The 11,275-nt window shown below is 53.9% G+C and overlaps 1 protein-coding gene and 1 non-coding gene across 2 annotated transcripts; one reads left to right on the top strand and one right to left on the bottom strand.

Moving 5' to 3' along the window:
* The first annotated feature begins 5,152 nt into the window (after window positions 1-5,152).
* Zfp36 (ZFP36 ring finger protein) lies at window positions 5,153-7,559 on the top strand. Its single transcript, XM_021212973.1, has 2 exons — window positions 5,153-5,228; window positions 5,909-7,559. Exons 1-2 carry the CDS (start codon window positions 5,187-5,189, stop codon window positions 6,842-6,844), a joined length of 978 nt encoding a protein of 325 aa, XP_021068632.1. The 5' UTR covers window positions 5,153-5,186; the 3' UTR covers window positions 6,845-7,559.
* Window positions 7,560-10,923: 3,364 nt separating this feature from the next.
* Window positions 10,924-11,018, bottom strand: Trnai-uau. Its single transcript has 2 exons — window positions 10,981-11,018; window positions 10,924-10,959 (listed from the first exon to the last, which is right to left on the bottom strand). It is a non-coding gene; the product is annotated as a tRNA-Ile (tRNA).
* Window positions 11,019-11,275: the final 257 nt, after the last annotated feature.

Raw genomic sequence — 11,275 nt, 5'->3', positions numbered from 1 at the left:
AAAAAAAAAAAAGAAAGAAAAGAAATTAGTATTCTGGCATAAAACTGAAAACACACTGATCCTGTCCAAGGCAGAACAAGTCAGTTTCCAGCCGGGGCCCACTATACATTGGCTAGGGTATAGCAGTTTGTGGCTCAAGAAGACAGCTGGCCCCCTCTGGGGTCATGTCAACATACCAGGACACAAGGCCTAACTGCTTAAAACCACACTCTGGATGACAACAAACCATGGGGTGACAGGTGTGTTTTTCACAAGCCCACACCATAGAAGATAAGCACCAATTTATATTCATTCAAAAAACATGGCAGCTTTTGAGCTGAAGATTCCAGAGATGAACAAGATGCAACATGGTCCCTAATCCTGTAATTCCAGCATGCTGGAGGACCAATACAAGTCAGGCAGGGCTACATGGCGAGATCCTGTCTTAAGAAAAAAGGAGATGGTTGGGCCATTGAGGTAGCTCAGTGGGTAACCACACTTGCTACCAAGCCAAGTGACCTCAGGCTTGCATGTTGGAAGGAGAGAACTGACTCACACAAGTTGTCCTCTGGCCTCCACACACATTTTTAAAAGGAGTTTGATGGCCTACATTCATAATACTAGCATTTGAGAGCCTGAGGCAAGAGGATGGTTTGAGACCAGCCTGAACAAAAATAAGCTGATGTGTCAAAGAAACCTTGCCAGGCCAGTGCCAGCAGACTTGAAGAAGAAGGAATTAGGTCTTCTGGACACACAGCAAAAGCAAAGGAACTGCAGAGCATGGGCCAGCCTCCGGCAGGAAGAGTGAGCAGGCTCGGGCTACATTCAGGGAGCATGGGGGGAGAAAGCCCGAATGCATCATGAACAGCCTTGTTAAGAAGACTAGCCTTCTCTCTGCCTTATAGGCACAGAGGGAGGCTGGGGAGGCCTGTACAAAAACCCACGCTAGGGACGATGTGTGTGTGATGAAAAACCACAGCCAGCCAAAGTGGCTTATTCCTGTAATCTCGGCACTTGAGGGGCAGAAGAAGTAGGGAGGCTTGCGGCAAGTTCAAGGCCAACTTGCTTCACATTCTGCAGGCTGATTCCCCCAAAGACAAAGACTGTCTGTGGGCACACGCCCCAACCCCCAGCAGAGATTAGCACATTGGCCATCCTCCCACACACATGGACCCTGCTCCATGACCAAATGCCACAAACACTAAAGCAACCATCTAACCACGTGACTACCCAACCCTGTAACCACCATTTAACCCACTATCTCTCACCCCATCAAGACTTTGCCCATCACAGGCTGACTCAGCTCTGCGGCAGAGCCGCCTCATTCGCTGGGGACAGATAAGATTGGCTCAGGCACTCAGCATCCAGATGCGGGTGTGTGCAAGTCTGTTCTGCCCACAGAAGCAGACACAGAAGTGCCACACTATCCGTAAGCCAGCAGCCCTCCCCATCACGCGCCTGCAGCTACGTCAAGCACCAGAGTTCACTGGTTTCACTGCCTTATGACCTTATGACAGGTCCACAGAGAAGCTATGTTCAAGTCTACCACATTGTCAGGGACAGGCAACCTTCAAGACGGCCACAAAAAGGGCACAGACCCACAAATAAGATCTGCACACAGAGTCTAACAGTGCTGAGTGAGCCACAGAAAGCTGTGTACAATCCTGCCACCCAGGCACCTGCTAGGAATGACACACTTAGCACAGATCCTACGGTGGCTCAGTTACACACAGATGGGTGGGGGTGGGGTGGAAGTGACAATTCTCATGAAGTCCCTTCAAAGACAGCTGTGGTAGTTACAGTTGACAGTTCTCCAAAGGCCACTTGCAGCACATGAGTAGTCAGTGACACACACAGAGGTAGCTTCAAATTTATTTACAGGACCCTGTTTGTTCTATGGGGACCTTAAGCACTGGTCACAGGCTCGTCCCCACACCTGCGCCCTCAAATACATAACTAGGAACTTCCCATAACACATGCCGAGCGAAGTGAGCACAGACAGCTCCCGATCCCGTGGGCATAGTACAGGTGGCATACTGGTTGTCCTCGCCTGCAACAGCCTGCCTAGACCACACTCACGGGCAATCACGACGGACACACACACACGTGCCGCGTGTACACGATCCCTGCCCGCCCACTGGCTCTCACACCCCCGCGTTTCCCGTCCCTGCTTGTTTTTCTGGAAACTCAGCTCAGAGTTCACCTCCCCCTAGGCCGGAAGTGCTTGCTATATTTTTAGCCTCTCTGGTTTCCGCCCCTTTCTCTACCCCAGCCCCCAACCCCAGCGCGCACAGGACGTGGCCGCATGCCCCACGGGGACCTTGGCCATCCCCTTCCCCACCGTCATTCCAGAGGGGATTCCCGGCCACTGTCTGGGCCGCGGATTTTCCCCGCTGGCTACGTGGGGAGCAGGGAGGAGTCAGGCCATGAACTTCCTCCTGGGATTGGGGCACACAAGCGGGGGCTGGACATCATCGCCCCGGACTCCTGGATCCAGAGAACAGGGACTGGGGCCTAGATCTCTAGGTCTTGGACCTCTAGGTCTGAGAGAAGAGGGCCGGGAGTCTAAGGGAGAGTAAGTCGGACCTGGATTCCTGGTGCTAAAGGAGGTGATCTGTGTGTCTGGACCGCTGGACAAGCAAAGGAACAAGATGAGAGCCAAGGCACCCGGTGTGGGGCAGGAAAGAGCTGAGCACCTGACCCCGAAAGTTTAGATAATGACGACACACTTTGGGGGTCCTACGGCTTAAAGTCTTGATTTTCAGAGGGGTTGTCCAGCTTACACCCCTCTTCTATCCCCAACGCCCGCATCCTTTAGAGAGTAGCCCAATACCAGGCAGCCAGGCTTTAGTCCCAGTGACTCAGCAGATAGAGGAGGGGGCCAGGCTGAGTCAGGGATGGCAAAAGGCTCCCAGTCTCCAGGGAATCGAAACTGGAATTACTCCTCCACGATCCAGTCCCAGCTGGCCTCCGAAAACCCCGACATGCCCCACCCCAACCCTCGCTTTTTGTGTTTGGTCCTAAAATTGGCTGGCTCAGGGATTTGTAAACTGGGCGGGAGGCAAGTTTTGGGGCCCCTCCTTCCCTTCTTTTCCCGTTGTCCTCGAGACTGTTTACAACAGACTGGAACCCTGGTTACAAGGGAAGGAACCCAAGCGTCCGGGCTGAGCGTCCTCGTCACGGCTTCCAGGAAGCCCCCCCTCCTCCCCCGCCCTAAGCGAGTGAGTCACGGGCGAGCGGGAGGCCGCAACCGTGCCACAGCAGCCTACGGCCCGCCCTGCTCACGGGACCAGCCCAGGAAGGCCCCTTGGCCCCAGAAAGCGCTGCACCAGGGATTCCCCCCAACCCCCTCTCCTATGAGACAAGCCAGTGAGTAGCCAGGCAGAATATCCCTACCTCGAAACAAGTGCGCACCGCACCGTGAGAGAACTTCCCAGCATGGTAATTACACTCCTGGCAATGATAACTCCCATACACAAGAACACTTTTTCGCTGGAGATATCCTTGAAATAACACTTTTGACTTGGGTGTGGCGGCCATGCCTGTAATCCTAACACTACCTGGGTGGTGGAGACTGGAGGATCGCGAGTTCCAAGCCGGCTAAGGAGACCGACTGAAAAGCAAAAACCTTACAGATCTCCAGAAAGTTGAAAGTTTGGCTAAGACTGCTTGCATTACAAGAAACCCAACTCAACGTTGAAGTCAGCCCATTTTTTCAATAGAGGACTTCCTCCCTAATAAAAGACTCAAGCTGTTCCAACCTTGAGTTTTCAGAAGCAAAACCTCTTAATAATTTAAACTGCAGTTTGGGTAAATGTGCTGTCCAGCCTTGCTAGACTAGGGGGTTGGAAGGGCGCTGCTGAGCTACAGCTAAGAGAGGCTCTGAGTGGTCCCTACCTGGACCACTGTCTTACAGTTTCTGTGCCTTCCGGTTTTAGGTCTTTTTTTTTTTTTTCCTCGTGACAGGGTTTCTCTGTGTAGCCCTGGCTGTCCTGGAACTCACTTTGTAGACCAGGCTGGCCTCGAACTCAGAAATCTGCCTGCCTCTACCTCCCAAGTGCTGGGATTAAAGGCGTGCGCCACCACCGCCCGGCAAGGTTTTAGTTTTTATTTCGCCTTCCCTTTTTTATGTTTCTGTAACCCGCTTCCTCGCCTAGATGTTTCCCAGTCCCCTCTCCCTGTCTTACTGTCTCCCCACTTTGTAAAGGTCATCTTTTTTCTTTCTATAGTAGGGTTGGCTCTAAGGCGTACATACCAAGTCGCTGAGCCTTCGTTTTACTTCCTCCTTACATTCGTGGTTTCTCTTTTTTTTAGAAGTAGGACCTGGAACTTGATCAATAGCTTAGTCTGACATTGAACGCCTGGTCCCCCTTCCTCCACCTCCAAATGCCAGGATTACAACCACATGCCACGCCACTGTCTTGTCTTTTGTTTTGTTTTTCAAGACAGGGTTTCTCTGTGTGTTTTCCTGGCTGTCCTGGAACTCGCTCTGTAGACCAGGCTGGCCTCGAACTCACAGAGATCCATCTGCTTCTGCCTTCCAAGTGCTGAGATTAAAGTTGGGCCACCTGTGGTCTGGCATCTTTTTATTTCCTAAGACAAGGGTCTTACCAAGTTACCCAGGCTGCCCTAGAACCCACTGTATACTCGAGCCAGGCCTTGAACTACCAGTCTCCTGCCTCAGCCTCCCTGAGGGGCTGGAATCACGGTCCTAAACCTGCGGGCCCTACTTGTGAATGTCTCTCTTACTGTCTCTTTGTTTTTCTCTCGGCTTCTGGACATCTCTGTCTCTTCCAGCTTGTCTCTCCCCGCCCCCGTCTGTCTCACCCGCACACGCCCTCAGTCTCTGCCCTTGTCAATTGTCCCTAGAGCCCTGCCCCCACTTCTGCCCCAGTTCTCTTCCCGACTGCCTTCCATCTCTGAAAAACACTAGGACGCCCCGCTACCATCACCACCAATTGGTCGTACACAGCCCTCCCCACTACCCCCGAGAGGGACCGGGGCTGCGGGAGAGCCAAGTTCAGGCACATTCTGCATGCTAACCAGCAGATGGGCGGAAGGGGCCTAGTACCAGGCCGGCCGGGCTACGCCGCGGGGGCGCGTCCGGGAAGCTCGTGGCCACGCCCCCAGGCCGCCCCATAAAAGGCGAAAGCTCCTGCGGCGGGCCACAGCCTGACTTCTGCGAACCGACAGTCGGTCTCTTCACCATGGCCATTCGCGCCACCATGGATCTCTCTGCCATCTACGAGGTGAGTACCAAGGTTAGACAGCATCCCGGGATTCCCGACGCACCAAACTTTGGCCCGGGACGCCTCCGTTCCTTCTCAGACTAGCCCTGGCTGGCTGGAAATGAGAGAGGGAGACCGCGAGCCCGGCGCCTCGGTCCAGATACCGGCGATCCCCTGGGGACGAAAAGCTGGCGCACTGCTGTCACTCGCGCAGGGCGGAAGCGACACCACACCTGTCTAGTGCCCTTCGCTGCCCATGGCGCGGTTTGGCGGCCAAGCAGGTGCTAAGGTTGAGGGGGGAGTTGACACGGTCAGAGTTCTAGAGAGATCTGGCCTCCTGGGTCAGCTTTGGCCGGCTCCTCCAAGTTGTGAAACGAGCGCCCGATGGGCGGTCATATCCGGGGAGGTCTAGAGGCCCAAAGTTGGCGAGCACCGGTGTGCTTTGATTTGGGGGGGGGGGAGACCCTCTCTCGATCCGTCGGGGATACTGGGCTTCCTAGATCCTTCTGGATTACCTTCAGTCATGTGGAAACACTCAAACCTCTGTAGTCAGGTTCTCCCTGGAGTTTGTGTGAGCCGGGTGGGGCCCAGCCCGAGAACCCACAAACCGGACTGGCAAGCTCATGAAGTGCTTTACAACAGGGGCGGGGTGTCGTCACCTTACCTTTTCTGGTGGCCTAACCGAACCCTGTTCCTCTCAGAGCCTCCAGTCGATGAGCCATGACCTGTCATCCGACCACGGAGGAACTGAGTCCCTCGGAGGACTTTGGAACATGAACTCGGACTCCATCCCGTCTGGGGTCACCTCTCGCCTGACTGGCCGCTCCACTAGCCTGGTGGAGGGCCGAAGCTGTGGCTGGGTACCCCCACCCCCCGGTTTTGCACCCTTGGCTCCCCGCCCAGGCCCTGAGCTGTCACCCTCACCTACTTCGCCTACTGCAACTCCCACCACCTCCTCTCGATACAAGACGGAGCTCTGTCGGACCTACTCAGAAAGCGGGCGTTGTCGCTACGGGGCCAAGTGCCAGTTTGCTCACGGCCTGGGTGAACTGCGCCAAGCCAATCGCCACCCCAAGTACAAAACGGAACTCTGCCACAAGTTCTACCTCCAGGGCCGCTGCCCCTATGGCTCTCGATGCCACTTCATCCACAACCCCACCGAGGACCTAGCTCTCCCTGGCCAGCCCCATGTGCTGCGACAAAGTGTCAGCTTCTCAGGCTTGCCCTCAGGTCGCAGAGGCTCGCCACCACCTCCAGGCTTTTCTGGCCCTTCCCTGTCCTCCTGTTCCTTTTCGCCTTCCAGCTCCCCACCGCCCCCTGGGGATCTTCCACTTTCCCCTTCTGCCTTCTCTGCTGCCCCTGGGACCCCTGTGACTCGAAGAGACCCTAACCCAAGCTGCTGCCCCTCCTGCCGGAGGTCGACTACCCCTAGCACCATCTGGGGGCCCTTGGGTGGCCTGGCTCGGAGCCCATCTGCACACTCTCTGGGGTCCGATCCTGATGATTATGCCAGCAGCGGCAGCAGCCTGGGTGGGTCAGACTCACCTGTCTTTGAGGCAGGGGTGTTTGGGCCTCCCCAGACCCCTGCACCCCCAAGGCGTCTCCCCATCTTCAATCGCATCTCTGTCTCTGAGTGACAAGTGCCTACCCAGTATGGATCAGCTAGATCTCAAAGAGAGGGAGGGGACTGCTCGTTGCTGTGGGGACCTGGGGGACTCCTCTAAGTTACTAAGTCCCTTCTTCTGGACATTCCAAGATGCAATAACCCATTCCCCTGGTGCTGGGCTGGGGCAGGTCCCTAGTTTGCAAATTCAGTGTTTGGGTGGATCCGTTCCTAGGGTACCGAAGATGCAGCACGTTTGAGGGAGACAGTTGACAGTTGGTCTTCAGTCCCCAGGTCTTCTGTTGTTTTTGAGATAGGAGCTTATTATGGTACCCCAGGCTGGCTTTGAACTCAATATAATCCTGCCTTAGCCTTTTCCAAGTTCTGGGGTTACAGGTATGCACCAGCCCTCTGCAACTCTGGTCTCCTGGCAATCTTAAGTGCTGTGAAGAGCCGGCTCCCACAATACTATCCTAATTTTTTACTAGACCCTGAAGTTCAGTGTCCGGTGGTCGAAGCCTCTCCTGAGAATCCTGGTGCTCAAATTTCCCTCCCAAAGCAAATAGCCAAAGCCATTGCCAAATCCCTTCCCCCCAACCAGTGGGCCCTTTATTTATGACGACTTTATTTATTGTAATAAGATTTTATAGTATTTATATATATTAGGTCGTCTACTCCGTTTTTCTTTTTGTAATGTTAAAACTGATACTGTATTAAGTATATGCTATAATATATTAATATATTGCTACCGTACAAGTCTATTTTTTTGGTTTTTTTTTTTTTTTTTGGAATTTTTAAATAAAATCTTGAGTGTGAACTGAAACGGAATTTGTCTTTTTCGCGGCCCACAACCTTGTGATGGTGGGTAAACTGACCTCCAAACCTTTCCGTGGGCGGTGCTGCCTAGGGGTGCTTACCTGGCAGGAAGTGACGTTACCAGCCCGGTTGTTCACCTGAGGGGGCGTGGCGAGATGAGGTCACCCAGTCGGGACAAGGAGAGCTAGTTCTCCTGGCGTAAGGGGTGCTCCGGGCCTGTCCCTCCGGCTCTTGACCCAGCTCGGGCAGGAACGGGATGTTTCCGTCCCCACAGGGCCAAGGAAGGAGGGCGGGGCGGGGCGGGGCGGGGCGGCGAGGACGGAATGTGCCGGAAGGCGAGCCCGGGCGGCCGGGGTCAGGGGTCACCCCAAAGCCCGGGCCCTAGGGGACTCTGAACCCTGCGCAAACAGCTTGGGCGGACTTGATAGAGGACTTTTTAGTTTAACTTTTTTTCTTCTTCTTTTTTTAAATAAAGTCGACCCTAGCTCAAACTTATCTGAACTCAGCAACCTCCTGCCTCAGCCTCTGAAATGCTGGGATAACAAGCGCAGGTCACCATGCCCGACGTTGAACGTGTAGGGTTTAGTCAGGAATCGGGTCTCTTGCACTAAGTGGGTCCCGGGGCCGGACCAGGTCTTACGGCTTCGTGGCAAGCGCCTTTACTTGCTGAGCCCTCTCACCCTTTATGGTTTTTGTTTTTGTCTGTTTGTTGGGGAGGGCGGAGAAGAAGGGAAGACTGGGTATCCCCCTGAACCCCGAGCAACTCCTGGCAATCCCCCTGCCTCAACCCTATGAATGTAGAGGATTACAGATATGAACCCTCCCGGTTTGGGGCAGAGGCTTTAAAGAAGTGTGAGGATTCTAGGCTCCATTTGGAATCTCGGGCCCCGGCACCCGGCAACTTGGGAGTCTCCAGACACTTAAAGAATCTTGGCCAGAATTCTAGCATCTGCGGACCCCGATCGGGCATTTCCGGAACTTCGTCTGGCTCGGCTCGCGGGGCGCAGGGGTAGGGCAGCCTCGGCGTCCGACCATACAAGGAAAAAGGCCGCGACGGCAGCCAGCCTGGGCGGGGCGGGGCGGGCCGCGCCCGGAAGCTGCCCGCGTCAGGGCCCGCGCCCCGCCCCTCCTCGCTTTCCTCCGCTTCTTCGCCTCCTCGCAGCCTCCTCCCTCTTTTCTTTCTTCTCTCCATCTCCTCCCACCCATTGCTCTAGCTCCTCCCCGTTTCCCCTCTGTCTCTTAGCCCCTGGGACTTTTGTTCCGTTTGGTTTTGAAATGGGCTCCCTCTGTAGCCGTCCCTGCTCGGCCCTTCGCTTCCCTCCTAACTGTATGCTCTTTGTTTGCTTGTTTGTTTGTGTTTTTTTCGAGACAGGGTTTCTCTGTGTAGCCCTGGCTGTACTGGAACTCACTCTGTAGACCAGGCTGGCCTCGAACTCTTACTGTATACTTAACCTCGCGCTTCCTCTCACCCCGCCTCTCTCTCACTCCATTCTACTGACCTTTGATCTCCTCTCCCTGGAAATCGCCTCCCTTGTGAGAAAGAGCTCAGGCCCTGGTATGCAGAACAGGGTTGGGAGAGGGAAAACTCAAAACTCCCCGAGGCACCCGGAAGGTAGAGGTAAGCGTAACTGGACACTGAGAGGAAGAAATGGGGGGACACTAGAAAAAAGAAGCACACAGCTACTACCCTGGCACTGGTGCCCCTTAAAAAGTCTCGTGTTCTGCGCGCGCGCACGTACACGTGTACACACACACACACACACTCTCACACACTCACCATGGGACTTATACAGAGTGCCTGCTCAGCGTCTGCAAAACCCTGGTCTAGCTGGGCGTTGTGGCGCACGCCTTTAATCCCAGCACTTGGGAGGCAGAGGCAGGCGGATTTCTGAGTTCGAGGCCAGCCTGGTCTACAGAGTGAGTTCCAGGACAGCCAGGGCTACACAGAGAAACCCTGTCTCGAAAAACCAAAAAAAAAAAAAAAGAACCCACATGACAGGTGACAACTCCAATTCCACAGGATCCGAGCTCTCTCCTGGCCTCCTTGTACACTAGGAATGCTATGACACCAGCCCCTTAGACCTTCTCCAGAGACACAGCACTCCAGCCTCTAGGGCTCTCTCATGGAAAACCCACCTTGCTAGTACCCAGTTCTAAAAGTACCTGTTCTCTCCTTCCTCCAGGTGCTCCCTGAAGCCTCTGGAACACCAGAGGCAAATCACAAAGGTCAACATCCTCACCACAACCCAACAGCCTGCATCGCACACCTCCACAGAGTCCCCCCACCCCCACTCCTACCTCTTCTCATCAGCCTTGGAGTGTTATCTGGAACATCTCCCTGATGTTCCCATGGCTCCGGCCCCTCCTCCAGGTGTCTGTCAGTTCAAAGATCTCCCCTGGGGCGGGAGAGATGGATCAGCAGTTAAGAACTGGCTGCTCTGACTGAGCACCTGGTTTGATTCCCTGCACCACAAGGCTCATAACACTCTGAAATTGCAGTTCCAGGGGATCTGCTGCCCTCCTCCAGTCTCTTAGGGCACCAAGCATGAACGTGGTACACAGACACACTTGCAGGCCAAACACCCATACACATAAAAACGAAGTTCATCCCTGACAGCTGCATCCCACCCTCCCTGCTCCATAATTATCAGTACCTAATCTAAAGATATGCTTACACTCCCAGATGGTGAGGGAACCAGTTTAGGCCAGTCTGGGTAACATAGGGAAAGTCAAATAAAAAAAAAATGTACTTAATCCGTAGACTTTCAGTCTCCTTAGTAAAAAGTCAGGTCTTCAGAGACAAAAGATACAGTGCCTAGTGAGTGTTCAGTGTGTGTAGAAAAAAATCGGCTCAGAAACCTGAAGAAGAAAAATATCCATAAAGAGTCTGTTGTAAGCATCCATCCATCCCTAGGATCTGAGATTTGGAGTCCATCTGACGCCCAGGACATTTAATAAGAGATGTTAGTGCCCTCTGGCGACCAGAATAGAAACTGCAACTTTGGGACTGTTCCACCGACCATTGCAAACAATTCATAAAGAAATATTCATTCTTCAAAAATTCTGTAGTTTCCGGGTGTGGTGACGCATGCCTTTAAGCCCAGTACTCGGGAGGCAGAGGCAGAGGTAGAGGCAGACGTTCTCTGTGAGTTCGAGACCAGCCCGGTCTACAAAGTGACTTCCAGACCAGCCAGAGTTACATGGTGAGACAAACCATTTGGTTGAAATTATAAAATGTGAAGACTTCTAAACTGATGTGAGAACACCAAAAAAGGGGTAGATGAGGAAAAAAAGAAGTGCTCCAGGTGAGGATCGAACTCACAACCTCGGCATCGCTTACGCCAAGCACTGACATATAAGTACCGCGCGCTAACCGATTGCGCCACTGGAGCTCCGGCCGCACCCTCGCGCCACAAAGTCCTTCAGTCAGTTGTAGTCGCACGACTTTGTTGAACGGCTCAGCCCAACATTGCATATGCAAATATAAAGCTCGCCGATCGACCAATAAGAACAAGAGTGTGAGACTATTCCAGATTCTCACGCCTCCCGGGCCCTGGCTGTAAAAGGTAAAAAGTCCTCCCGGCTCTAGGCTCCTGGAATGCGGGCGGAGACGCCGGTGGATCCGCCTGCTTGCGATTATTCGGAGTAG

This window comes from Mus pahari, chromosome 1, assembly GCF_900095145.1.
Source record: "Mus pahari chromosome 1, PAHARI_EIJ_v1.1, whole genome shotgun sequence".
In the NCBI taxonomy this organism is placed as follows: Eukaryota; Metazoa; Chordata; class Mammalia; order Rodentia; family Muridae; genus Mus; species Mus pahari.
Note: the sequence above shows the minus strand (reverse complement) of the source record. Positions and strands in the feature narration are given on the sequence as shown.